This window comes from Galeopterus variegatus, unplaced genomic scaffold (assembly GCF_000696425.1).
Source record: "Galeopterus variegatus unplaced genomic scaffold, G_variegatus-3.0.2 Scaffold1731, whole genome shotgun sequence".
NCBI lineage: Eukaryota > Metazoa > Chordata > Mammalia > Dermoptera > Cynocephalidae > Galeopterus > Galeopterus variegatus.
Window position 1 is genome coordinate 364,533 of NW_007727842.1, and position 27,958 is coordinate 392,490.

At 39.3% G+C, this 27,958-nt stretch overlaps 1 protein-coding gene across 1 annotated transcript in view; it reads right to left on the minus strand.

Moving 5' to 3' along the window:
* The window catches only part of ZNF827 (zinc finger protein 827), a 161,802-nt gene that overhangs the window by 29,261 nt on the left and 104,583 nt on the right, over nucleotides 1-27,958 (minus strand). The window contains exon 8 of the mRNA XM_008578633.1: nucleotides 24,803-24,906. Coding sequence (XP_008576855.1) covers nucleotides 24,803-24,906 — 104 coding nt within the window. The remainder of the gene's footprint in view (nucleotides 1-24,802; nucleotides 24,907-27,958) is intronic.

Genomic DNA, 27,958 nt, shown 5'->3' on the forward strand with positions numbered 1-27,958 from the left:
CGGGAGTGCCACCGCACTCTCAAGCGGCGCACTGTAGCAGTGCGCCACCGGGCCGGCCCAAGTGTTATGTTTTATAAAGAATTTTGATCCATCAGGGCCAGCAGCTCTGAGTTACACAATTCTGGGACTACATTTGTATTAATTATTAATCAGTGGAGTTCTAGTATAATCTTACATCCCAAAACAAAAATTAAAGGTTTTGAAGAGTGTCCCACAAAAAAATCTTATCAGGCTCAAATCAGAATCTGAGTTTCTCTGTGTTGAGTAAAAGAGACTATGGAACAAAGCAAGTACAGATCTTATTCTTAAAAGTAATCTCTTTGCCTTTAGGTAAAATTATTTTAGAAAGCTTCACATTGACCTTTGCAGACACTCCCCCTACTGCTCTTCTATAATAATGGCCAGAGGATTATCTGCCTATCAAGTTACAGCTGGTTACCTGGTCACTCACGTGAGTCTTACGCCAAGAAGTTTGTGAAGTCCCTGAACTGTAAGAGATTATTCACAGCCTCCCTACTCACGGATGCTGCCTTACAGAAAAAGGACATCACCTTCTTCTTTGGAGCTTGTTCACCAATGTAAGGCTATCAGTCCTCATTCCCATCTGCTCCTTCTATGCCTTTCTACTTCCTCTATTCATTTATTTTAAAAAGGGAGAGGGTAAGAGTGGAATCCTCCTTTTTCTGCTTAGAGGAACTAACGCTCTTGAGGGTTGTTTCTTCAAATCCTTGAATGAACAATTTTTAAGCATTACAGTACTATAATGTGTTGAGTTTTAAAAGACCAGAGCTTCTGTGGTATAAATGTAAATAATTTATTCTGAAAATTTCACGGTATTGTTGTTAAGCCCACACTCCCTCTGAGTGCGTTCAGTTTTAGCCAGCCTAATAAATATTTTGATCCAAGTCAGTCTAAATAATGTTCATTTCCATAAGCAGAGCTTCTGTGGTATAAATGTAAATAATTTATTCTGAAAATTTCACGGTATTGTTGTTAAACCCACACTCCCTCTGAGTGCGTTCAATTTTAGCCAGCCTAATAAATATTTTGATCCAAGTCAGTCTAAATAATGTTCATTTCCATAAAACTATATGAAATTGTTTTATCATTTTCTGGTGATAAAAATAATATAAATTGCTATAATGAGCCACCATCATTCTCCCTTACTGATTTTATCATTAAATGGATGCAGAATCACGCTACTAAATTTTATGTTGTGAGGACCAAAGGGACTTTCAGAAACTTTTTGAGAAGAAAATCAAGATAAAGGTTTGAATATTGGCATGTGGCGGTCCCTACTCACTTCATGTTCACATGGGAGTATGCTGTAAGCTACAGAACATACATCCTGCTCCATTCAAGCAACAGACATAATTTGCATTTCTATCACTCCATGTGCAGGTAAGATATTGACCTGCTTTCCATACTTATGCTAGTAAAAAGTATGAAATAACCTAATAATGAACATGTGTGTTTTAGGGGCACAACTATCCTAACATCTACACAGGATTTTCTCTACATATGTATGTATATATGTATGTTTGTAGCTTTAAAGATGTTCTAACCCTATTTTTAGTCATGTTGCTTATTAGAGCTGATGGAGGCAGAATTTCAGGGAAAGATTTTTGCTACACGATGTTGAAATCTGAAATACTGTAAAAGGTAAGATAGCTACTGCCATTTGTACATCTTCTGAGTTGCAATTTTCCACTATGAATTTTTAAATGTCTTTACTGAAGAGTAAATGAACTTTGTTGGGTCAAACCATAAATCTCTGACATTTGCTGAGAAAAAGACACATGTGAGGTGATGTCTACACTGAGTTTCCATTGTGTGCACTGCTGACAGTGCTCTCACTGGCTCATGAGCTGGCTCAGGCCTACAGCAACTCCATCTTACTGTTTTCGGATCAAATCTCATGTTTTGATACTTTTATTGGGTTTGGGGGTGTGTGGCAGCTATAACACAAAATTAGATTGAAGTAACAAATACTGATTGAGATCTAAAAACCAAATGAAATTAACAGAAATTTATGTGCTTTATAAGTTAAGGATCAAACCTGTGATATCTAATAAGCTGGTCAGGTGCAGGAATCCCACACAAGAGTAATATTTATAGCTCTTAGGAGTGCTCACTGTGTGTTAGGCACTATCCTGAGTGTTTTACACATATTACACTATAATCCTCACCGCAACCCTATGAGTTAGGTATTACTATCATTAGCAATTTACAAAGGAGGAAGTCCAAGCACAGAGAGTTGACCGTTCAGGATTAACACCAGAGTGAAATAACAGGCCATCATTGACACTGTCAGAGTCTGTGACCTCTATCCTGACCAAAGGCCATTTGGAATTATTAATCAGTCTTTGGGTTCCTGATCTTGAATTAACCTAAAACAAGATATCTCAGGCAGAGACTGCTAGCTGTCCTCCAACATCCATGCTTTTTTTCTCCCTTTAATAAAGAAACCCCTGAGTTTTAGCTGGGCACATGGCTGTGCAACAAAACACTGTCAGTCTCCCTAATAGCTAGGTGTGGTCAGGTGACCAAGTTCTAGACAACAGGATGACCAGAACTGATGTGTACAAACTCTGGGCCATGCCCCTAAAATAAGGGTCATGCCCGCGACTTCCTTCTTGCTTTCCTACTGTTTAGGATGTGGATGGGATGATAGGAGTAGGTGCAGCCATATTAGACCATGAAATGCAAACAGCATGCCAAGAATAGCAGAGTAAGAAGACAGCAGGAGCCTGAGCACCCTGGAGCCACCAGGTCAGCCCTGGACTGTTTCTACTCTGGCTGCTATATAAGACAGAAGCAAACCTTCTACCTATTTATGCCACTGCTATTTTAGTCTTTTTATAGCCATCAAATCTTGATTATAATACATATTTTATTTTATCATCTAAAGTATAATCAGTTATCAGTTTATAATGAATAAGACCCCTGCTCTAAAATGCATATTCTCTGTTTCCTGAGATTTTAATGATAATTCATTAGCAAGATTCTGTCATGTTTGATGCTTGTTCCTTAGGTCACTGTTACACTGAAATAGTGTCACAATTGCACTCGGGTTTTTTTTTTTTTTTTTTTTTTTTTTTTATCAAACAAGGACATGTGTTAATAGAGCTATTAAATAACCAAACCATAGAATAGAAACAGTTGAGGCAATATCATTTAATTTGTATATCTGGTCATTGAGTTTTGGTTTTCAATTCGCCATTTATGTACATCTGCCAGCACGTATGTGAGGTTTCTCCACCTCAGCATTATTGACATTTTGGACCAGATAATTCTTTGTTGTGGGGGCTGTCCTGTAAATTTTTTATTTTTGTCAAAACATAATTGATTATACATATTTGTGGTGTACAGAGTTGACTATCAATACTTGTGTACAATACGTGATGATCAAATCAGGATAATTAGCATATTCACCATTATAAAACGTAATCCTTCTTTGACTCCATTAACCAATTTCTTGCTATACCTCTTCCCTCCCCTGCTTCCCACCTCTACTAACCACAGTTCTGTTCTCCCTTTTTGAAAGTTCAACGTATTATTGTGATTTTTGTTTGTTTGTTTGTTTCTTTCTTTTTAACTCCCACTTGAGTGAGGACATGTGGTATTTCCCACCCTTGACCTTGGTGTTTTAACACTTGTAGGATGTTTAATAGCATCTCTGTTTCTACCCACAAGATTCCAGTAGCACCTGCCCCGAGTCTTGACAATTAAAAATATCACCAGACACTGCCAAATGTTCTCGGTGGGTGGGGGGCAAAATCACTCCTAGCTGAGATCCATACATCTAATGTATCCTACGTTGCAGATTTTGAGAAGGCAGAGACTGTGACTATTTAAATTCTAGCAGGGATACAGACAGGTAGGTCCTTAATGTACTTTTGATGATAGTGGTGCCCTGGTGATTACCAGGGGCAAGGAGCATGAGCTGATTCTTATATTTTAAATTAAGAAGTTCACTGAGCTTTCAATAAGAAAATTCTCGGGGATCTAAAAAAATCATAGGCATAATTCCAAGCACATTTAACTGTTAGTCCAACTTCCTCTATCCAAGGTTAAGATAGAAATAATTGCCTATGTGAAGTTAAAAAAAAAATTCACTATGTATGAATAGGATTCTTCTATAGAAATTCTTTTGATAGTAGAGAATTTGACCCTTTCAGAATTGAGACCATTGTGCTATTAAACATTTAGTTCCTTTGGCATTTATATGTTGCTAGCACCCTATCTGCAGACATTTGGATATTATATATGCACAGTGAGTGAGAATCTCTTGCAGGTAAGTTAAAAAAAAAATTCACTATGTATGAATAGGATTCTTCTATAGAAATTCTTTTGATAGTAGAGAATTTGACCCTTTCAGAATTGAGACCATTGTGCTATTAAACATTTAGTTCCTTTGGCATTTATATGTTGCTAGCACCCTATCTGCAGACGTTTGGATATTATATATGCACAGTGAGTGAGAATCTCTTGCAGGTATTTTCAAATATGTAAGCTTTTTTAGCCCCACGGGTCAAGTTCTTCTACCTTGATACCTCCATAAGACTTAGCACTGAATGTATTTTGACGAATGAAAGCCTCTTTACATTCCATGGGATCAGCTAATTCAAAGCAAAATAATACCTTCAAAATCTCTTCCCTCCTAGACAGAGTGGGGAAGCAGTGTACTGTAAAAACACACCTCGGGCCCATCCTGAGATGGGACTCCAGAATGAGGTGAGGAACAAGCTGTCAACGTGCACTTCTTTCAGATCACTACACTCATCCCCAGCACCTCTGGCATAATTAATGACTGTCAGGGCGTGGGAAGCCAATCAATTTGATGTTCATTTTCATCAACACAGCAGAAGTAATGCCCCAAGGGTGGGTTGGAAATTACATTATGTTTTAATTGAGAAAATTCTCTCTTTGCTGATTTCTGGAGTGGGTGGAATCCAAGACATATCTTCTTTTCCCTTTCAATACATATGCTTTAAAAAGCATAGCTGATGGCTGCAATCCATCATTTCTAGCAACCAAAAAACCTCCATTATTTCAATCTAAGATTTCTACCATTCATGGGAGGGAGGACGAGAAGGGTAGGAAAGGGAATCTATTAACAAGAAGAGATCATTTTAAAAAACAGAAGAGCAACCAAAAAACCTCCATTATTTCAATCTAAGATTTCTACCATTCATGGGAGGGAGGACGGGAAGGGTAGGAAAGGGAATCTATTAACAAGAAGAGATCATTTTAAAAAACAGAAATCAAAGGCAATGTACTGGGGAGTGGGGGTCATTTGCCTCTTATCTAATACACTGGATAGAATGAAGGCTGGGCATTGTCCTAGTTACCTACATCCAGGAAAGTACATAACCAAACTTGTTTCAGATACTAAGGACTCTAAGAGTCCAATTAATGGCTAAATGCAGAATTTTAAAAATTTCTTCTATCTTTTTACTCCCACTTAAGTTCACTTTATCATTACTTAAAGATTTTGAAAAGTAATTCAGAGACATTGTTCTTCAAGGAGATTCACTCAAATGTAAAACACCATTACTTTCTCTTTCCACTAAGATACAAAGCAGAGTATTATCAGACTACACTGGAAAAGGGTTTGGTTCTTTTTGTTTATTTTTGGTACAGTCAGGCATAACTTCAAAGGTCTGGTTCAGGGGTGACCCAACCATCTCAATAAGAATGGGAGTCTGGATCCACAAGGTGCTTGGCACAATCCAGCCTGTCCAGTCAAAACCAAAGCAACTGGCTCAAAGGCGTTCGTTAGAGTGCATGAGCTATTTCTCAGGTTTGCCCAAAGGGAACTCAAAGGTGGGGGACTCCAGGCTTCTGTATTGGTTAGCTCAGTGATGTTCAAATTTCTGGTTGTGACCCACTGGCAGATCATAAAACTTAGTGGGTCTCAACCAGTATAAAAATAGAATAGATTAGAAAATGTCAGACATGGTACATGTGTGAAAATTGTTTCAATTACCTCCCTCTCTCCCTCCTTTCCTATCTCTCTACCTATCATCATTGCCTGTTTACTTACTAACAAACCTATCTCTACATATTTTAACACACACATATACATACATACATACAAACAGGTGAAATTTACTCAGGGTTTTGTCAAAAGTTTGAAAGCCACTAACTCAGTACATCCTTCCACTTACTTTGTTATTATGACACAGTATCTTGAGTTCAAGTCTATTAAAACCAAAACATAAAACAAAAACAAATATCCTTTTTCTAGTGCAGATTTAAACTTTAAAAAAAAAAAAATCTCTTTAATCCCATTAAACTCAGCAATTGGAAAAAAAAAATGAGCCCAAGCTGGTTACCACCAACAAGAGAGTAAGAAAATCACTTCTTTGCTAGCAAACTGTATCAGAATCACTCCTAGTTCTTTAATTGCTCAAATAAAGGCAGTCATGTTGGAATCTAGCTGTTTGCAAAAGGATTTAGAAAGTGTCATGGATATAGTCTGAGAGGCACAGAGCTAATATCATCATCTTGAGAACATCTACCACACAACCTGACCAGGGAGACGTCTTTTCTGCCTTCATTCTGAGCAGAGAGCAGTTTTTCCAATTGATCAAAGGATTCCTTATAAATCAGTGTATATGACTCCCCAAGACTCTAAGAACCTAATAGAGCCAGCAATATCATTTAACTTGAACCAGTAATGATTTCCCAAAGGTCTAACTGCAAGTTTATCCCAGTTTCCCAATCAAATGAAAATGACTTAAATGCATTCAGTGTGCTAAGTGCACAGGAACATCCTGGCTAGGTAATTTATGTATACAAAAAAATCCAGTTTCTCAAAATGGATGCAGTTTTCCTTAACTTCATATCGTTTCTGTTATAACTTGTTCTAGTACATGCTTGTGCCAACCTGAAGAGGGCCCACCATTGCTAGGTAACAATCTGTTCGCTTCAGTCAACCAAAATTTTTCTTTTTTTTTAAACTCTAAAGTCTCTTCAGTGGAAATTTGTAGTGAAAACAGTGCAGCCCTCTTAGAGATTGTGACCAGTTTGTCTCACATGCCAACAGGAAAAGAACACACCCACATACACGTGTGTGTGCACACATACAGTAGTGAACATGGACGTAACTGGATCACTTGTAAAGGTTATTCCTTTCTCCACCTCTGCCCCTCACCCCAGTGGATTGTGAAGCTTGCATCATCCCAAAGGAAACTGTAATTCAGACTCACTCTGGCTCCGCGTTAAGTAGTCAGCTTCACAGCTTGCCAGCAAGGAGTGGGCTGCCTCTTTCATCCCTGAAACCCATGACCTCACTCCCTATCTCAGCAAACTGCCTCTGAATGGCGTGAATGAAGAACGGCACAGAAACTGGTCTAGACTAGATAACCACTGACTCTATTCTGGTGGCTAAAAAACATTTAAAACAAACATTTAGCTGAACGATGGGTTTATATAATGCAAGTCTTGAAAAGCTTATGAAGAATCTACCTCAGATATTCTGTATAACAAAGAAAGTATTTCTAAAAAGTGATTTCGACCTCTGAAGGTTATTGCAGGTGGATGGGAAGTGGTCTACTTAGCTGAAAAGTTGTCTTGAACCTCAGCCCTTCGGGGGCTGTGGTTGTCTTACTTAGTAACTAGGTTTTTGATGGTTTAGAACTTCACACTGTTTCTAAGTGTGGGAAGCAAAGAAATTGCTTATTAAACACTATTTCCATAAATGGGACAAAGGCAAATCCGTCACTCCAGAAGATGCATATCATGTACTAGCAAATTTAAGCTCTTTTGATTGTCAGTATTATGTCTATATAACAAATATTTAAGAATTCTGTTGAAAATAATGGATGTTATTGTCTTACACAATATAATTTGGTATAACATTCAGAAAATGCCATCATTAGTGGTTTTAGGATTGTAAATCACCTCTTCTACAGCAGTACTGGCAAAACACAAATATACAATAGCCTCTAGGCATGTTTTGTAAGCATCTGTTAAAGTAATTTGCAGTTTTATTGGCGAAGTCATAGTTGCTTGACATAGCTCTTTATAAATAATGCTGGAGCAATTCTTCTGTGAAGCTAAATTCACCTTTCTTCTGAAGGTGTTCTCTCTTCTAGAAGAAATTCTAAATAATGGAATTAAATTTACTTTTCTTTACATTCTGATTTCAAGTTCTGTAACTTTCTGAGACTTTTCGTTATTAAAATGATTTTGGTAGACTTTTCCCCATAAGTATTCAGTTAAATATCTAGTCATTTTTAACAAATAAAAAAATTTCAATCAAACATGATAAATAAATTAAAACATAACCCCTCCTTTATAATGTAATAATAAGAAAAGTTAAATGAAATAAATACTGGGCAACACTCACCATTACTTATTAACTAATTATTAAAGGTATATATGCACAGATTCCATCCACTATAAAAACACTACTCAGCAAATTAACTTTCTTTGCCTCTTATCCCTATGCAAGCCTCTCTGTTTCTATTAAGCCTTTTGGAGGACATTACTTGGGATTTAAAGATTAAACAAGAAAGAGTCAGATTAACTTTTTAAAACAGAAGTGAGATTATGTCACTTTTCTGCTCAAAACATTCCAATGGTTCCTGGCATATTTGCAATAAAAGCTCAAATCTTTGCTATCCACCAGGAGGCCCTATAAACCTTCTCCTGCCCACCCCTTCAGCTTCATCTTCCTTCCTGCTGTCCCTGCCCCGGGCCAAGCTCAACCCCACCTCAGGGCCTTGCAGTTACTGCTCTCTTTCCCAGAACACTGTTCCCCACACGTCATGATGTGACTTGCTCCCACACTTGCTTCAGGGAGCTGTCTGAATTGCATCTTGTTGGAGAATAATCTTCCTTGATCACCCTATCTTAGATGGCCCCTTCCCAAACTCCCTCTTTACATTGCTTATTATTTTCTTTATGTTATCATACATATTTATACATATAATATACGTATATATAGTATACTTGTTTACTGTCTGCCTCCTACTGTAGGGTGTAAACCTCATGAGGACAGGGACTTTGTTTTGGACCTAAAAAGTACCTAACATATAACGGCTGCTCAATAAGTATGTGTTGAATGAATGAATAAACCTTCTTTTTGCCATAGTGGTATATATACATCACAAGCTTCTCAATGCTTACCAAATACTTAACACTACTCAGATCCTTTTATATTCAACTCTTATTTCAAAACACTTCAGTATCTTCTGACATTGATGGAGAAGAATGAAATAATCTAAGGGGAAAGTCAATGAACTTGTCTGCAGCCGCCGAGATTGTTTTCCTAATTGACCTCCTCTGCTAGGAAATTAAATAAACGCAACAGAAATCTGAATGCTCATTATACTTCTTGACATAACTACTGAAAATACCTTCTGTCAGCTGCTATTATTTTATTAGTAAAACCCAAGTCAATGATACCTAGGAGACCAATAGTGCAATACAACAGTACAATGGGCCATTCCATTAAACACTCTATTTTCAACAACCAAGTTAGAGAAGACGGTGTACAGTTCTTCTGCAACAGCTGGTGCCCTAAGATAAATTTAATTCATTAATTTCCCTTCTAAGGTTAAAAATAAGTATTCTTCAAACTTCAATCATTCCTTGAATGAAATTAGTAAATCCCCAAATTGAAATATGTATTTAAAGGACTGTAATCATATTGGTATTTTATATAAGGATTTCACAGCTCTTTGTTAATAACTTACAAATTGTGTAGCCTTAAAATTTCTGAAACGACTTTGCCAAAATCTTTTCATTGTTACACAAGATGTTTAGGAGCATCTGACAAAGACCTATTCTGTATGTGACCACAATAATTATTATATTTATAGCCTATAACTCAAAACATCATGAATCTTATTTTTGTTCCTTAACATATTACTTCATCTCATTAATTTAATATTTCTTTGTAATAGTGTTTCATGCTTATTATATATATATATATATATATGAATATTTTTCATATATATTTCAAATATATTTCATATATATATATATGAAATACATATATATATATATATATATATATGAAAACTGGAATAACATAGACAAGTGGAAAAAAAAACAACAACCCCATCACCAAAGTTCTTATCACCACCAAAGACAATTGCTATGAACATTTTGGTGAACTTCATTTTTCTTTTTCATGTCCAAATGCCTTTTTTAAAAATACGTTAATTACTGTGAAAGGCATGTAATCCAAGGCAAGTCTTAGTATGACACCAGTGATGATATTTTTAAAATACCACATTTTCGAGTGATAAAAGTAACAGTTGGGAGATAGACCGGAGTGCTTTAAAAATTAACATTTATCATAAAAACAAAAAACAATTTGACCAAAAATAGTGTAAAAAAAAACTTTCACATACCGAAAGCATGCCTACACGTTAAAAGCATTTGCAAGAGTCCCCCTTTTTTTTTGAGTAAACTTTTCTCTTGCATTTCTTTTGGCAAGTGCCTATACAGTACACACAAAATTAGCGCGCAAAAAAATAAGCGGTATGAGTCATCTGGCCTTATAAATCATCTTGCCACAAAATGGTTACCTAAAATCCACATAACCAATTAATTCCTGCTTCCATATGCTAGCAAAGACTGACAGCCAGGGTTTGGACCTAAACTTTCCTGTAAATCATTCTACCTCTGGGCTATCTCATTCCCTAATTATCCTGTTTCCAGGTCTCTTTCCCATTCCTATGATACAGTTGATTTTCTTGATAACCTCACAGCCCCTTTCCCAGGACCCACCCATTTATGAATCTTTCAGTTGAACACCCTGAGCCTAATTTCATTGAAGTTAAGAAAGAAGTGACTGATCTGAGTGACTCATTCCTGGATACTTATGGTGGGAAACTAGATTCTGCAGCTGGATGAGTCATTTTGACTGGAAAGCCCCCGAAGGGAAAAAGGTACCCAAGAGTGCATGTAAGAGAGGATGGGGAAATCATGAAGGTAGTAAGTGCCAATAAGCACATGACATTAAAACAGTATGCCTCAGTCTGAAGTACTTTGATGGGTTCTCCTTTCCAAACGCCCCCTTACAAGTCGTTGTTCCCATCATTTTCATCTCTTCCAGCTGAACACATCTCCATTAACTTCTGTTGCTTTTAGGTCTACCATTTTCCTGGGGTCATATTTACATGTGGTTCTGCCAAAGTTGATCTCATTCCAAATCTCCAGGCATATCCTCATGATAAAAACTTCCAAAGAGATCTAGTGTCAGGCATTAAGTACCAGAATATACATGATAGTTTCTCCTTTGTTCAAAATGAAAAAAACAAAACAAAACAAAACTTACTGATGGTTTCTGATTATAAAAATAATATACGCTTATTATAAAAATGGAAATCTTTAAAATGTAAGTAAAAATCACTTGCAATCCCAATGAGACTGAAGTTAACATTTCTACATTTATCCCTTCTGATCTTTTTTCCTGTATGCACACATTTTCTACAAATCATGGTATCATACCATTCATATGGATTTGTAATCTGCTTTATATTCTCATGAACTATATGACAAACTCATTTTAACTCTGTCTGGCTTCTGGTTGGGGAGTTCACTGAAGGAAGATGGCTAAGAATGATTTTTTTAATCTATATTTTTAGTAGTTTGCTTAATCTAGAGATTATTCACTATGGCTACAAATAATATATGTAAATGCCAATTCTCAAAAAAACCCCAGTAATTTGAACACATAGATCTCCCACTTAATTTTTTTTAACCTTTAAGAACTACAAAGTAATGCAAATTCATGGAAAAAAATAGAACAATGGATACAAACTGAAAAATAAAAGAACACCTCTCACTTACTGACCTCTTCTCCCAATCCCTGTCCTTTCCACTCTTCAGTTGTAATCACTGTTTATAGCTGTCTAAAATTATCTATGAATATACAAGCATATTACATGCATGCAGAATGTACTGCCTCTTTTTTTTTTTTAAACATAAAAGGGATCTTATCTATGAATATACAAGCATATTACATGCATGCAGAATGTACTGCCTCTTTTTTTTTTTTTAAACATAAAAGGGATCATGTCACATGTTGTCTACAGCAAATTTCTTTTTTAAATATAACAGTATGTCCTGGACATCTTTTCAAATAAATTCCTACAGCTCTCCTTCCTTCTTTCCTAATGGCTGTGGAGTTTTCCACTGACTGTTCCATGATTGATTTCACCAGTTGCCTACCTATGGACATTTAGTTTGTTTTCAGGTCTTTATGTGCAAAGCACATTCTTGTCCATATACCTGAGAATTATTTGCTTAAGTCTATTTGTATGTTAAATTCCTAGAATGGGATATCAGTGTCCAAGCTCACAAAATAACATGGAGCGTTGTATTTCTCTACAATTTAGGGAACTTATGTCTTATTTACGTTTTCAATAGAGTATTTAATGTAAGGCTTGCCTTATGTAAGTCTCACAGTAGCAAAAGGAAAGGAAAAGACTGGGATAATATAGAATGCAAAAACACATGAGAGTGTAGGAAGCAGAGGGCAGAAATGGCTGTGTACGTGTGGCAATCATCAACTCCACCAGGGCCTGTCTCTTGTTACTTGTTTCTTGTAGAGGTAAGGAGACGTGCAGACTGACAGCTATAGAAAAGTGTTTCTCTCTTCACGTGCAAGAAACTGGGGAAGTCTCAGAAGATTTGTGGGATATGTTTCTCAAGCAAGAGGAGAAAACCATTACTATTTTAAAAAATAATTTAAAAGTAAAAAAGATATTTCCATTTCATGGGCTGCCCAAATTCTGTATAGATTCAGCCTGAACTTAAATCTGTCTCACAAAGTTTCCCATTAAGTATTTATTAGACAGTACTATGTGAACTTTTGCCCCATTTGGATCAAAATATAAAAATGACCCCCAATAAAATAATTTACATTAAAAAAGAAGCTCACTTGGTAAAAGGGACATTTAAAACAGCCATTAGCTCAAAGATGGAAAAAAGTTCTATTTGAAATAATTCCAAGTTGTTTTTTTTTTTTCTTTTTTTTCCTTTTTGTCTTTTTTTCGTGACCGGTAACGGGATCACAACCCTCAGTGTCGCGCCCGTACCACGACTGGCAACGGGATCGCAACCCCCGGTGTCGCGCCCGCACCGCGCTCAACCAGTGAGCGGACTGGTCTCTATATGGGATCCGAACCCTCGGCGGGAGGGCCGCCGCGCTCCCAAGCACCGCACTCTACCGAGTGCGCCACTGGGCTGGCCCTAATTCCAAGCTTTTTAAAATGGGACTAATGGCATGGGGAATTTTATGACTGGGAAATTTATTATTACATGTGAAAATCAGCACTGGGTCTTCACATTAATTTAACCTGAGTATTGGACTTTCACATCAAACCATCTAAAGTCTTCTTGTACCTACACCTCCCACTCTCTGCTCCCAGAAATGTCCTAGAGCTTCTTTCTTCAGTGGTTGGCAGTTAGCTCTACATCTAAGGTGAAAAAAATGAACACAGCAGCCCTGCAGTCTTTCTCCTGTCCAGATAAACTATATTATTCTAAAAGGAGACTTCAGGGTAGCATGAACATTCACAGAGAGAGACCAACTATATTCATAAAAAGCTTTATTGCACACCTTAAATTTGCAAAGGGATTCATTTTAACCTGTGGTAAAAAACAGATGTGTATTATAATCACAGTCTTATGAGATCTCTAAAACATTTAAAACTAGTCCCATCAACAACATGGTTTTTCAACAAAATACATACTTTCATCCAAGATTTGTTGAGAAACTACATTAGGTGCTGGCTTCTGCTGATATAATGGTCAACAAGATGATTTATGCCCAGTAAGGAGCTTATAACTACACCAGAAGGCTGATGAGTAAATAGGAAATTCTAAATATCCAAGAACATCAAAGGAAGCAGCACCTAATCCAGTTTTGGAGTGGCAGGAAATGAATCCCCCAAAAAGCAGAGACTACTCAAAAAAAAAAAAAAAAAAAAAAAAAAAAAAAAAAAAAAAAAAAAAAAAAAAAAAAAAAAAAAAAAAAAAAAAAAAAAAAAAAAAAAAAAAAAAAAAGGTAGCATATGAGGACAGAGCAGATGGATGCAGACGAAGTTTAGACTTTATCCTGAGGGCAATGGGAAGCCAGCAGGGCTGGCAGTGACGAGATCTGCCTTCAGGAAAGATTAGCCTGGCTGCAGGATGGAGAGAAGGACTGGCGGGCTGACACCGGAGACAGGGAGACCAGCCAGAGGCCACTATTATCATCCAGAGACCTAGGGATGAAGACTTGAATAAAGTCATTGGCAGCTGGGAGTGAAAGAAAGAAGACAATTAGGTGAGATCTAGCAGGAAGGATCGGTGTAGGAGGACATGGAAACTGAACGGAAGTGGAGGGTGAAGAGGAGGTAATAATGAAAGATGCGGCACAGACACTGTTGTTTCTGATACCCCTCCCCAATCATCATCTTGCCTTTACTGCTTCAGTGCCTGACTTCCCACTTCCAGTACCTGAATATATTTCCCAAGGGCTTTCTCTGGCCATTGAAGCCTTCTTGGCCCACCTATGTGGCAGACCAGAGTATGGGGAAATGAACTCTCCTGGGAGCAGATTTAACAGATGACTGACAGCATAAATATCCCAGCTCTCTCACCCCTCAGGTAGGAAAGCCTGATGTGTGTCCTAATTGAATCCCAGAGTTCCCAGGGAAACCAGTGCTCCAGTTGTCCACACTGGTAACCTGCTGGATAGTGTGTGCTTTATTGCCTTCCTTTCTCTGGCTCCCTTCCCATCCCCCCACCAGTGTTTCCTAGTCTCGCTTCCTAAAAACAAAAAACCAAAAAACCCCCAGCAATTAAACTCCAATGTTTGTTTCAGAATTTGTTTCCAGTGGAACCCAAACAAATAGGTGTCCAGACTTATGGTTTGTGCCATGGCAGAGGATGATGATGCTATCTAGTAAGATAGAAAAAACAGGAGAGGGAGGTATTAATTAGTTGATTGATTGCTTTTTTTGGAGGGGAAGTATGAGGAAAGTCGGAAGCAAGAGAAATGATTCATTCAGTTTGAGACCTGACAAATTTGAAGAGCTCCAAGGACCTCTATATGGGGTGTCTCAACGGAACACCTGGGGAAGGTGTGGCGAAGGTAATATAAAGCAAGTGCAAAGCCTGACCACACTTTTGTACTTCCAGTTAACATCTTTTGTTTCTAAACATAAATTGAGAACAGAAAAGCTAAGTATCTTGCTAAAGGAAACACACTGAATGAGGTAGAACAGCTGGGGGGGCGAAGGTAATATAAAGCAAGTGCAAAGCCTGACCACACTTTTGTACTTCCAGTTAACATCTTTTGTTTCTGAACATAAATTGAGGACAGAAAAGCTAAGTATCTTGCTAAAGGAAACACACTGAATGAGGTAGAACAGCTGGGGGGGTGGGGGGATGAAGGCCCTGATTATCATTCTAATAAATGCATCAAAAAGAGAGCTACGGTGTGATGTGGGGGTGTCTTTCTTACCACGAGAGGCACTCCCCGTCTGGCCTATATGTGGGAATACAGAATGGATTTGTTTGAATGAAAATAGATGGTCTAGTTTGTGAGAAGAACGACTTTTCTTTTTTTTCTACCCTGGTTACCGGAGGGCAGTTGCTGCCCTGAAAAGGAATAAACACAAAGAAGAAATTGCATGAAATGAGAATATGTATTTTTGATAGCAAAGGAATGGAAGAACATATTGTATATATAGAAAAAGCCTTGTAGATTGAATTAGTCCGTCCCAAACTGAAGCCAGGGTCACTACATTGTAATTTTCAAACAAATACTCTCCATCATCCATTACACATACTCAAGAATTTGGCCTTTTATAGCACTGTTCACTCTCAAGGCATCTGAACAGTCTTTGCAAAAGTAAAAACGCAACCACAGGCACTGCTGGGGCCTCATAAATGGCATTCAGAATATTTTATGTGAGCACATATATATTTGCTTTGCTCAGAGGAAAATACTAGGCCAAGGCCAAAGTGCCCACAGCCCTGGGGGTAACCTGTGCCTGAGAAAAGTCCCTCGACTGGGTTCTTAAAAGGGATTTTGGATGTTACCATTTCCCAGCAAGAACAAACATGAAAGTGCTGATGATTATCTTTGATACCAAGTGACCCAACCCGTGTGCCATGTGGGCAGAGATAAAGGGGCTTAGCCAAACAATCACAGTTTTTTCCCTCTATCTTTGTGGCTTTCTATAGATACCTCAGCTGACGCATCTAAACTGGATATAAATTTCTCCTTTGGAAAGATTACTACCCTTAAAAAAAAGTATTCCTGTACTTTAGTGTGTGAACCCACAATTGTTCTATAGAGACCAACAATTTAACTAATTTAATTTGTTACATTTTTGAGAAGGGCTAACTTGGACACAAAGCTGACAGTGCCTAATGAAAGACCTTTCTCTACAAATTGTTTTTAATGAAGTCAATAGCTCCCCTTGGAATACACCTACACTCTGACCAAGACCAAACTAGGCTAGCGAGGGGCAGATGGGGCTAGTATGGGCACACAATTTTTAGCTTCAGATAACATTATCAGGAAAATTCATAACTGTGAAACTTTCTCCCTTTAGTAAACAGCTGCACAGACAATAGCTTATCTACTGCAAGTATGTCAAAGAAATGCTATAAGCAATGTGGAATAGCTACCAGATTTGAAAGACATGAATCCACATTCAAGTTCATTAGTTCAGGGCAACCAGTTCAGGTTACAAATAGAAATGTTCCTGCAAACTAAAAGTTGTATAATTAAAAGAATGTCATCATCAGCACTGTCATAGTCTGAAGTGAATGTGCACTCCTATTGATGGCCTGAAGTTGTCTACTTGGCACCTATTTGTAAATAAGCCAATTAGCCTTAACAAATGAAGACATACTGTCATAAGTACACAGCTTGAGGAATTTTCACAAAATTACCTGTGTATGTAATCAGCAGTCAGATAAAGAAATAGAACATCCCCCCTTCTTGTGCCCCTCCCAATCACTACCACCCCCCATTACTGTGTCTTTTGAGAATTACTTATGGTGACTTGTCCCTTCCCCGGCACTCAGTGGGGGTGGTGGAATTTTAGGGATAAAGCCACTAGACTAGATTCTGATATTCCCCTGTAGCAGCATATACCAGGATAGTTTTAGTCTTGAGAACAAAAGAAAGGAACCTTGGCTGAAGTTACAGGGTCATTACAGATGGCAGAACTTCTGAACTAGAGGGGATGTGGAAGGAACCTGGAGACCTTCTAATCTCTTTCTACTGGAAACTGAGGTAGGACTAAACCCAAGTTCTCCTGAATCCCAGCCTAGAACTTTTTCTTCTGCACTGCTGATCAGATCACTACTAAATTCAGCATTACGTGTTTTATTTAACCAGACAGGTTTAACACTGCTTCATACAACTATTTCTATGAACCATTATCCATTAAAAATTACTGAAGTCCTAACTGAAAGAAACATTCCGAGTGACTATGATATTACCGGATATCAAAGCCTTAAAGGAAGAGAGAAAAGAAAGAACTAAAAGAGTACAAAATTAGGATTATATTAATTAACAGTAGATACTTATAAATTCTTTCAAGTACCTTACTTGAAGAACTACTTTTTATTCCTAAATCAAAGAAAGCAGTCCATCAGTAATACTTAAAATGCCAACTGGTTGGGACACATGCAGGCAAACACCAGGGAGGTGAGCTCCTTTTGTTCCCTGTCCAGTGACACATCGTCTGACTCAAGAGGCAGCATGACGAGGCAGAAAGAGGGAAAATGCACTGTGCAGTTCTGCGTTGAATTCCTGTGCTGCCACCAACCAGTTGCATGACTTTGAATAAGTTATTAAATCTCTCTGAACCTCCACTTAGTCACCTGTAAGTTGTGGATCACTCCTGTGTCTCAATGAGTTCTTATGTCCTGTGCCTGACAATTTAGCAGATTCTCTGTAACTGTTAGCTTCCTTCTCTGTGCAGAACAAATTTGTTTAATCAAAAGGAGCTTAAATTTCAAAACGATACACACCAACACCCAACGTTCTATTGTTTATCTATAACTTACATGACTTAGCCTGAATTTAAAAAGAATCTGCTGTGTTTGAGAAAGGATTGAAGAAAACACTTTGTTGTAATCCAAGACAGCTTCCTCCCTCTCTCTCTCTTTGTCTCTGTCTGTGTGTGTGTCTGTCTCTCTCTCTCCCTCTCGCCTGGTATGAGTTGGGAAGTCTTAACATAAAAGAAAGTGACATGCACACATTAAGACATATCTTTTAAGCCAACTGTCTTAAAGAGGTCAATCATAACAGGCCAGTAGCGTGGCAGGCTGAGAGTTAGTTGCGGGTGGCACTCGAATGCAAGACACTGTTTATTTAGATTTCAGAGAAGTATATGACATAGGACCACTTGTGTTATATTGATGGGCAGAGAAAAGAGGGGTAAATGAATCAAGAATAGGCCTGGGGACAAGGCAGACAATTCTAAACCAGCCTTTTGATTTAACACCAAATCCTGATTGGCATATCAAGTCCTGAAAGGAACTAAAACTTCCCCCTGCCTACCAAAAGAAGCTTGTTTTTGTGAGAGGTGCTGATGTTCTTTTTTTTCTTGTTTGAACATTATAAGCAACAACAGCAAAAAGAGTTTTTTTTTAAGGCATGTTAGAAAATAATGGGGGTAGGGGTTTACGAATATAACTGCTGATATGTTTTACATCATTTAACTCCAGGCTCCATCTGAAATAACAAACACAAGCATCGGTGACTCCAAACACTTTGAAAGAATTCCATGGAGACCCACATTTGCCTTCACACCTGCTCTGGTTGTGTTTTTGTTTTTTGGCTTAATACAGTGCAAACATACTGTGACTTCAAAATCATAACAACACAGAAATGAAGCTTTACAGTGTTTAAAAGTGGTACTGAGATGTAAATTCTTCTCTTAATAGTCTTTGCTTACAGAAAGACCATGGGAAAACATAGATAGCTGCAGGTACAGTAGTAATGGTCTACTCTGTACTAACAGAATAGCCCCGTGTGTCCTGAAAAACACCTGACTTCAGAATCTTTCTTCTATTAATGTAAATCTTGTATGAAGTGAGACAACTTTAGATTAAACAAACAAGACAGCTTCCTCCCTCTCTCTCTCTTTGTCTCTGTCTGTGTGTGTGTCTGTCTCTCTCTCTCCCTCTCGCCTGGTATGAGTTGGGAAGTCTTAACATAAAAGAAAGTGACATGCACACATTAAGACATATCTTTTAAGCCAACTTTCTTAAAGAGGTCAATCATAACAGGCCAGTAGCGTGGCAGGCTGAGAGTTAGTTGCGGGTGGCACTCGAATGCAAGGCACTGTTTATTTAGATTTCAGAGAAGTATATGACATAGGACCACTTGTGTTAGATTGATGGGCAGAGAAAAGAGGGGTAAATGAATCAAGAATAGGCCTGGGGACAAGGCAGACAATTCTAAACCAGCCTTTTGATTTAACACCAAATCCTGATTGGCATATCAAGTCCTGAAAGGAACTAAAACTTCCCCCTGCCTACCGAAAGAAGCTTGTTTTTGTGAGAGGTGCTGATGTTCTTTTTTTTCTTGTTTGAACATTATAAGCAACAACAGCAAAAAGAGTTTTTTTTTAAGGCATGTTAGAAAATAATGGGGGTAGGGGTTTACGAATATAACTGCTGATATGTTTTACATCATTTAACTCCAGGCTCCATCTGAAATAACAAACACAAGCATCGGTGACTCCAAACACTTTGAAAGAATTCCATGGAGACCCACATTTGCCTTCACACCTGCTCTGGTTGTGTTTTTGTTTTTTGGCTTAATACAGTGCAAACATACTGTGACTTCAAAATCATAACAACACAGAAATGAAGCTTTACAGTGTTTAAAAGTGGTACTGAGATGTAAATTCTTCTCTTAATAGTCTTTGCTTACAGAAAGACCATGGGAAAACATAGATAGCTGCAGGTACAGTAGTAATGGTCTACTCTGTACTAACAGAATAGCCCCGTGTGTCCTGAAAAACACCTGACTTCAGAATCTTTCTTCTATTAATGTAAATCTTGTATGAAGTGAGACAACTTTAGATTAAACAAACAAGACAGCTTCCTCCCTCTCTCTCTCTTTGTCTCTGTCTGTGTGTGTGTCTGTCTCTCTCTCTCCCTCTCGCCTGGTATGAGTTGGGAAGTCTTAACATAAAAGAAAGTGACATGCACACATTAAGACATATCTTTTAAGCCAACTTTCTTAAAGAGGTCAATCATAACAGGCCAGTAGCGTGGCAGGCTGAGAGTTAGTTGCGGGTGGCACTCGAATGCAAGACACTGTTTATTTAGATTTCAGAGAAGTATATGACATAGGACCACTTGTGTTATATTGATGGGCAGAGAAAAGAGGGGTAAATGAATCAAGAATAGGCCTGGGGACAAGGCAGACAATTCTAAACCAGCCTTTTGATTTAACACCAAATCCTGATTGGCATATCAAGTCCTGAAAGGAACTAAAACTTCCCCCTGCCTACCAAAAGAAGCTTGTTTTTGTGAGAGGTGCTGATGTTCTTTTTTTTCTTGTTTGAACATTATAAGCAACAACAGCAAAAAGAGTTTTTTTAAGGCATGTTAGAAAATAATGGGGGTAGGGGTTTACGAATATAACTGCTGATATGTTTTACATCATTTAACTCCAGGCTCCATCTGAAATAACAAACACAAGCATCGGTGACTCCAAACACTTTGAAAGAATTCCATGGAGACCCACATTTGCCTTCACACCTGCTCTGGTTGTGTTTTTGTTTTCTGGCTTAATACAGTGCAAACATACTGTGACTTCAAAATCATAACAACACAGAAATGAAGCTTTACAGTGTTTAAAAGTGGTACTGAGATGTAAATTCTTCTCTTAATAGTCTTTGCTTACAGAAAGACCATGGGAAAACATAGATAGCTGCAGGTACAGTAGTAATGGTCTACTCTGTACTAACAGAATAGCCCCGTGTGTCCTGAAAAACACCTGACTTCAGAATCTTTCTTCTATTAATGTAAATCTTGTATGAAGTGAGACAACTTTAGATTAAACAAAGTACATTAAATTATACCTGGTCTATAACTTCTATCTCCCCCATATTAGGAAAGCTCTTTTATTTCTTTTGTAAAATCATCACCAGCACCACCACCACGCAGGGTGCACTCAATAACCTTCTCATGGCTTTAAGGATATTTTGACCCTACTCCCACCTTCTCCAGCAGAAGGTGACGGCAGCTGGTAACTCATCATTTTATTAAAGATTCCTGATGTTACCTCTGTCTAAAGACATTTGCAGCCAGTGAAAATGTTAGGTCTTGGCTCCTGAGCACTCTTTGGTCCTCAGGAAAGTCAGTCTAGTAGTACTGGCAATGACCAAGGCCAGGACACCATGAAGCTCTGTGTTTATTCTGTTTCTCTGGGATGGTAGCAGCTGTGAGTTTCAAATACCATCTGCCGAAGGCAAATGCCTAGTTAACTGTGCTATTCTCGATTTCTTCACAGTCCAACCTCTCCCTGCTCTGCTATCCCCCTCCCAGCCTTCTTCACTCTCCAACAGGCCTGAAACACAGTCACAACACACGTGGATCCCTGTGGCTCAGGAGCTGTTATGCCTTAAACAATACTCTCATCTGGCACCTCCCCTGCCCTGTGCTCTTGCTCTGAAGGCATCTGGAAGAGAATTTCATCCCTTTTATAAAAGGTGTATACGTATATACCAATACATATTATTGAAATGATGCTATGTGTTTTCAGTATTTGCAAGGGATTTCTTAGACAGGAACTAAGCACATTAAACATCATTAATTATCGTCTCTACTAATTGAGAATGAGATCATTCTCCGGACTGACATTCATCTTTGCATTATCTGTGGAAGGAAGAGGTTTGCTAAGTAAATAGAGTAGAAATGATATTTTTGTGGTAACATTTAATGGGAAGAGAAGATTTCTAGGGACTCTAAGGCTTTCATTTATATACTAACAACAAATTATTTTCTACCTGGTCACTAAAGTCAGCCGTCTCCTTCCTGGCTTTCCCATCTCTGCACAGCCACTATCATTCCCTAGTTCCACTTGCTTATCACAAAGCTAACCAGGTTCCCACATCAGTCAGCTGGCCCTCTGTCTGCTTCTCCCACTTGCCCCCACTCCTTCTTTTCTCTCTAGCCCAGGCCCTCATTAATAATGCTGCCCTGGAACTATAGGATCCCCATGGGGCTCCTGTTCCTTGTCCCCATGCTCTCCAATGATTCAGCAATCTTCTGTCCAATTGGTCTTCAGAAATTTTCTGTAAGAATACTTGATGCTGATACCCCAGAACTTAAAGATCCTCAGCTCTAGCTTTAATTTCTTTTTTCCCTGTGCTGCTTTTAGCAGAGTACTAGAATAAATTCAGGTCCATATGTGTCTGAGATCCTTGGGGCTTCATACTTTTTCTGATTTCAGGATAATGATATGGTGCATGAAACATATTTTATGTAACATCCCAGAAGGCCTGGAGCAATACCTCATAATCAAGCACATAGGTATTTCTGCAACAAAATGTATGAATTTCACTCTTGTTGTAATACATAAAGGCTATAAATAGCCTCCCATTAGGTTTTATGACCAAATAGTTTATTCAAAAAAATTTGGTTGGGAGGATTTTTTGGATTTTAGAATTGTGATTAAGGTAGGTATAGAATGACCATTTATTACTATGCAGACTTGAAAGGAATAAGTCTTACTTAAATGTCTCCATACTGCAAACTTTGGTTAATTCAGATTGGTCTTCTCCACAATTAGCCCAAATTATTAAGGTTTTCCTTATAAAACTGTCTCCAGATTACAAGAACTTCATGATCACAAGGTTGTCGCCATCGTTTAAAGTTTTTCTATTTTTAACTCTGTTTCCAAAGCATTTTCACCTTGCTTACTAAAAAATAAAAGTACCTTTTTAGCTGTGTATTTTAGCAAAATGTAAATATAGTCATTTTGCTTTTCCTCTGCCTAAAGAAAGCTTTGTTGAAGTACAGTAGATCGATTATCTCCCAGCAGGGTGGACTTACATTTTAAAATTCCAAGTTGCGTTGACCTCCCCCGCAAAATAAGAGTTAAGCTTTTAAGTATGAATTTATCTAATTTGTAACTTAAGTTTATCAAGCAAATCACAAAAAACTCCTATGCACAGTTAAACACATACTGATATCTCTGTTTTAGGTCTAGTTTTAACTCGACCAGTAAATCCTTCTTTAAATACAGCCAAGGCAAACATTAAGCCAGCAATACAGGGTTTGTATATACATCATGGGATGCTGGCCATATGGATCACAGCACTCTGATAGGCAGTTATTTTGACATTAGAAAGTCACAATCTATCAACTTAACAGCAGGGCAATAATTTTGGGACCGGGGCGATGGCTATTCAAAATTACACCATGGGAAGTAAACAGTAGTTCCAAGAGCCCCTGTTTGGGAATGAAGATAAAAACTAAGCAAAATTTTTTTCTACCTCTAGAACCAGCTATTATGTAATGTGTTTTTGTGTAAGTATGTTTTTTCTGGTGGCTGCATAGAAAAGCCTTGCCTGCAAAGCTAAAAAAGCACGTAGCTGTCCGGACTCTGGCTGGATGTGTGGCAATGAGAAGAGATGGAGCTGCCATCACAAGACTAACAACAATGACAGAGAGCTGCTTCCCCCACTGCCTGTCACAAACCACTTCCAGTGACCTGTGATGCCCCAAGCCAACAGTTCAGAAGATGTCACTTGACTCCTTCGGTATTGCAAACTAATCAGATCGCCAGTGCTCTGTGACACAGGGCTCCCTAAGGGTGTGGAGAACACTTGGACTTTATTCTCGAAAGAGCTATGGGGCCAACAGCCCTGCTGTGAACCCCTCCTGCACACACAGAGCCTTGGTCTCCCACTCTACTCTGCTGGACAAATGAATGTGGATAGAGGCCGCTGACTGCTTCCGAGATTCTGTCAACAGCTGGGAAGGAAGGTAACAACCGGCAGGAAGCTTCCTGGCTGCCGGACTGGTGGTGGGGTGGGGGTGGGGAGTGGGCAGGGAGTATGGACTGCAGTGCAGGGGTTCTCAAGTGTTCTCATTTCTCATTTCATAACTCTGAGAACAAACGCATAAAGCCCCGAGGCACGGCCATGCTGTTGATAAGGGGACAGCAAGTACATCTCTCCTTTTACTCTGGAAAGGAGAAAGGAAAGAGGAAGAATGGATAAGAAACTATGTATTGATGGCTTAGGTGGCAGAAAGGAGCATTAGACGGAGATGTGTAGATACTAGGGCTAAGAAGAGAGGTAGAATCTGGGTGGCAAGATTTTCTTAATGAGCTACGTTGCTTCCACGGAAACTGAAGTGGTCTCTGTGTTGGCCCACACCCCACAGGGGTCATGACCTGCCCTGTTGGGGACTAGTGTTCCTGCCACACACCCCTCCCCCTACCCATGGTATCTTCCTGGCTGCCAGCATAAAATATTGACAATGTGTAAAAAAAAGCAATTTATTTTCAGGTTATATTGTGCTACTTTAAAGAATAAGAAATTCACTATATGAACAAAATATCAGCAGGTAAAGAACAGTAAGCTCTTAAAGCAAAGATGAAGAGGTTTATTATTGTCTATATTTTATTTTAATAAACTTTTGTGGCTGTTTAAATTGGGTTTCCCCGTTTTCCAAAACCCGGCCTTCATATGAATAACTGCAACACATAAGCTGAAAGAATCTGAAAATTCACACATTTCAGAAAAGTAATTTTAAAGCAACCAATAGCAAGTCAACAACATTTCCATACCTGGAGCTGATATCCTTCCATGAGGCACAGCTTCGCCGGGCAGCAGATCTTTTGAATTAGAGGTGAATGGTGATTGTCTAAATGTATCTTCTGAAAAGAAAGGGCTGGGGGTGGGGAGGAGGAGTGACGTTTAGTAAACTGAAGTTATTTAAGGCACCCAGAGTATCTGGTCCCAAACATATACACACACAATATTGGATAAGGTGATATTGTTGTTTTTACAGTGGTGTTTAGAGACTATAAGAAGATTGTGCTTAAAACGGAAAAAGAGAAAATATGAGACAAGTGCCATCTGTACATTCTGCCTATTAGTTTTATATGTGGGGTGAACAAATGAAAACAATATTGGATAAGGTGATATTGTTGTTTTTACAGTGGTGTTTAGAGACTATAAGAAGATTGTGCTTAAAACGGAAAAAGAGAAAATATATCACGTGAGACAAGTGCCATCTGTACATTCTGCCTATTAGTTTTATATGTGGGGTGAACAAATGAAACATCATCTTTGAAACACTGTTGGACCCACAGAGGAGAACACTGAACACCAGGTTTCACTCCTGCCCTGTGCTCTCGGTGAGTGTGCTGGGCCCAAACAAAGGCCAGCTTCCTGGGTCCCAATCAGAAAGGGCCTGTCTGTGGCTTTTCCCAGGGTGGAGATGGAACTGCCCTGGCTCACCCACATTCTGGCACCTGACCCCTCAGGGACAAACAGCACGCATCAGAAAGACAGACAGCTAGAGCCAGGGGCCTTTACACTGGAGGAAACAACTCTCGGGTCCCCACAGAAATGGAAACAGCCTCCTGGATTTGTGTTGGTTCTTTCTGAAGCAGTTAATGCCAGAAAGGGGGATGCAGGAAAGGACTCCAAGGGACACCTTTTTTTCACATGAAAGGGAGCTCTGACCTGAGTGACCCCAAGCTCCCCTAGTGACCCAGTCATAACCAGAACCAAGGCCATCAGATGTCCCGCCAGTGTTTCCCCTGATACCACAGCCACAGTGAACACACAAGTTTAGATGCTTTTAATTAGAGGATTCTAACCCAGTCACAGCACCCATCTTCCATGCCTCTAAAATAAACTGTAAATAAGTATTGTGATGCCACGCGAGAATACCAGAGTATCCATTGGAGTCCAGCCTGGAAAAGGGAAAGCCCTATTTATTTACAACTAGGGGGACTGGGTACCCAGGTGGTGGAAGGTCCACGGGCAGTAACACAGCCCAGAGACAGGAAAAGCAGGAAGCCTCCAACACCCTGAGGCTGGTGGGACAAAAGGGTGAGGCTGGAGGACAAAAAGAGGAGGTAAAGGAGACTAGAGGTTGAGGCCACCTGGTGGGAGCTGGAGGCAAGGTGAACCTGCCCAGCGGGAGCTGGAGCCGTAGAAGAGATGCAGCTGCTGTGGGAGACAGAGGGAGAGAAATACCCGATGCGGCCTTACCCTACCCCTGCCTCCCACCAGGGCCTCTGATTGGCCGACTGTTCCCAGAGCGCAACCTGCAGATCAGGGATGGACAGATCTGTGGGCACACAATCCCAGGACTCCCAGGACTGGCGCTGCACTTCTAAACATGCCACAAGACTATGTTAGTATTGTTAAATATTAAAAAAGGAATATTAAGATGAAAACAGAGGACTTTTTTTTTTTTTTAGAAAAGTCGGGCACACAATCCCAGGACTCCCAGGACTGGCGCTGCACTTCTAAACATGCCACAAGGCTATGTGAGTATTGTTAAATATTAAAAAGGGAATATTAAGATGAAAACAGAGGACTTTTTTTTTTTAGAAAAGTAGAATGTACATTGATAAACAATGCAGTTTTGCATGACTTTTAGGCTAGATTTAATGTAACTTTGTATGACATGATTTTTATTTATGTATCTTAAACACAAAACAATTTAGATAGGCTTAAAAAGTGAATTGTCTAGAGGAGATGCCAAGTGGGGAGAAGGAAAGGGGGAGATATATTGTTTTATACCAAACATGTCATAAGCTGCAAAGGACAGAAACACTTTGAAGGACAAGGCAGTTGCACACAGTGGCTAAGTGCATGCACTCAAAAGCAGGCAGTTCTGGCTTCAAATTCCAGCTCCACCAGCAGCAGCTGTGTGACCTTATACACGTTATTTAACTTCCCCAAGCCTTCATTTCCCATCTATAAAATGGGATGATAACAGCATCCACACCTCACCGAGGAGCTGTGAGGATTAAATAAGGTAGTCCATGGAATGTGCTTTGCATGGTGCCCAGAAAACAGTAAGTGCTCAATAAATGTGAGATATTTTTTCATTTGTATCTCTGTCTAGCCCAAAGGGGAACATAAATCAATCAACTTTTCCACACAACGTAACAAACAGAGTAGAGTCTCCTTTGTACAAAAGCCATAACAAAATAAATGAAGAAAAGGCCACTCTGATTTTGAAGGGCTCGTTAACTGCTAGGGTGATTAGGCTAATTTTCGACCCATCCATAAAGAAAACTGCTAAGGATCAAAGAACCTTTAAGGAAGTGGAGACCTTGGAGGATTGCTGGTTAAACACAGAGTGTAAAATTTCTCAATCTCACATCATTGGCTCTCAAGCTTATACACAAGCTGATAGTGACACCCTCATGTCTGAGTGAGAGTCCACACAGGAAACACCATGGGTGGGCTCATGGACACAGGGTAAAGGTCAGGCAACAGGCCTCTGGGTTGCTGTGACTCTTTAACTGAGAGTTCAGGGGAGCTCATGGTCTGAAATGTGGGGACAGCAAGAGTCTCAAGAGGGGCCCCCAAAAGGATGCTTAGAAACACCGTTGCTGTAGAAAAATGTGTGCACAGCCTGCATTCCCGCAGTTCTGAGTGCCTACGATGTGCCAGGCACCAGGAACGCAATGGTCAGCAACGCTGGCTGTGGTTGTAAAGTCAGGGAGCACGCATTAACCTAACCACCACAAACGCAAAAGAGAACATGAGCGTGGCTAAGACTGTGGAGGAAAGGGCTGCGGTGTTACCATGGGGGGCTGCCCGGACCAGGGAGGCTACAGCTGAGCGGAGTGGAGAACAGGGTCATCAGGGTTCCAAGGAGCTGGGGAATGTGGCCCCAGCACCATGCGAGAGGCCAGCCAGGATGCAGAGCTGGAGGAAGGGCCACTGTGGAGGGAGATGAGGCTGGACCG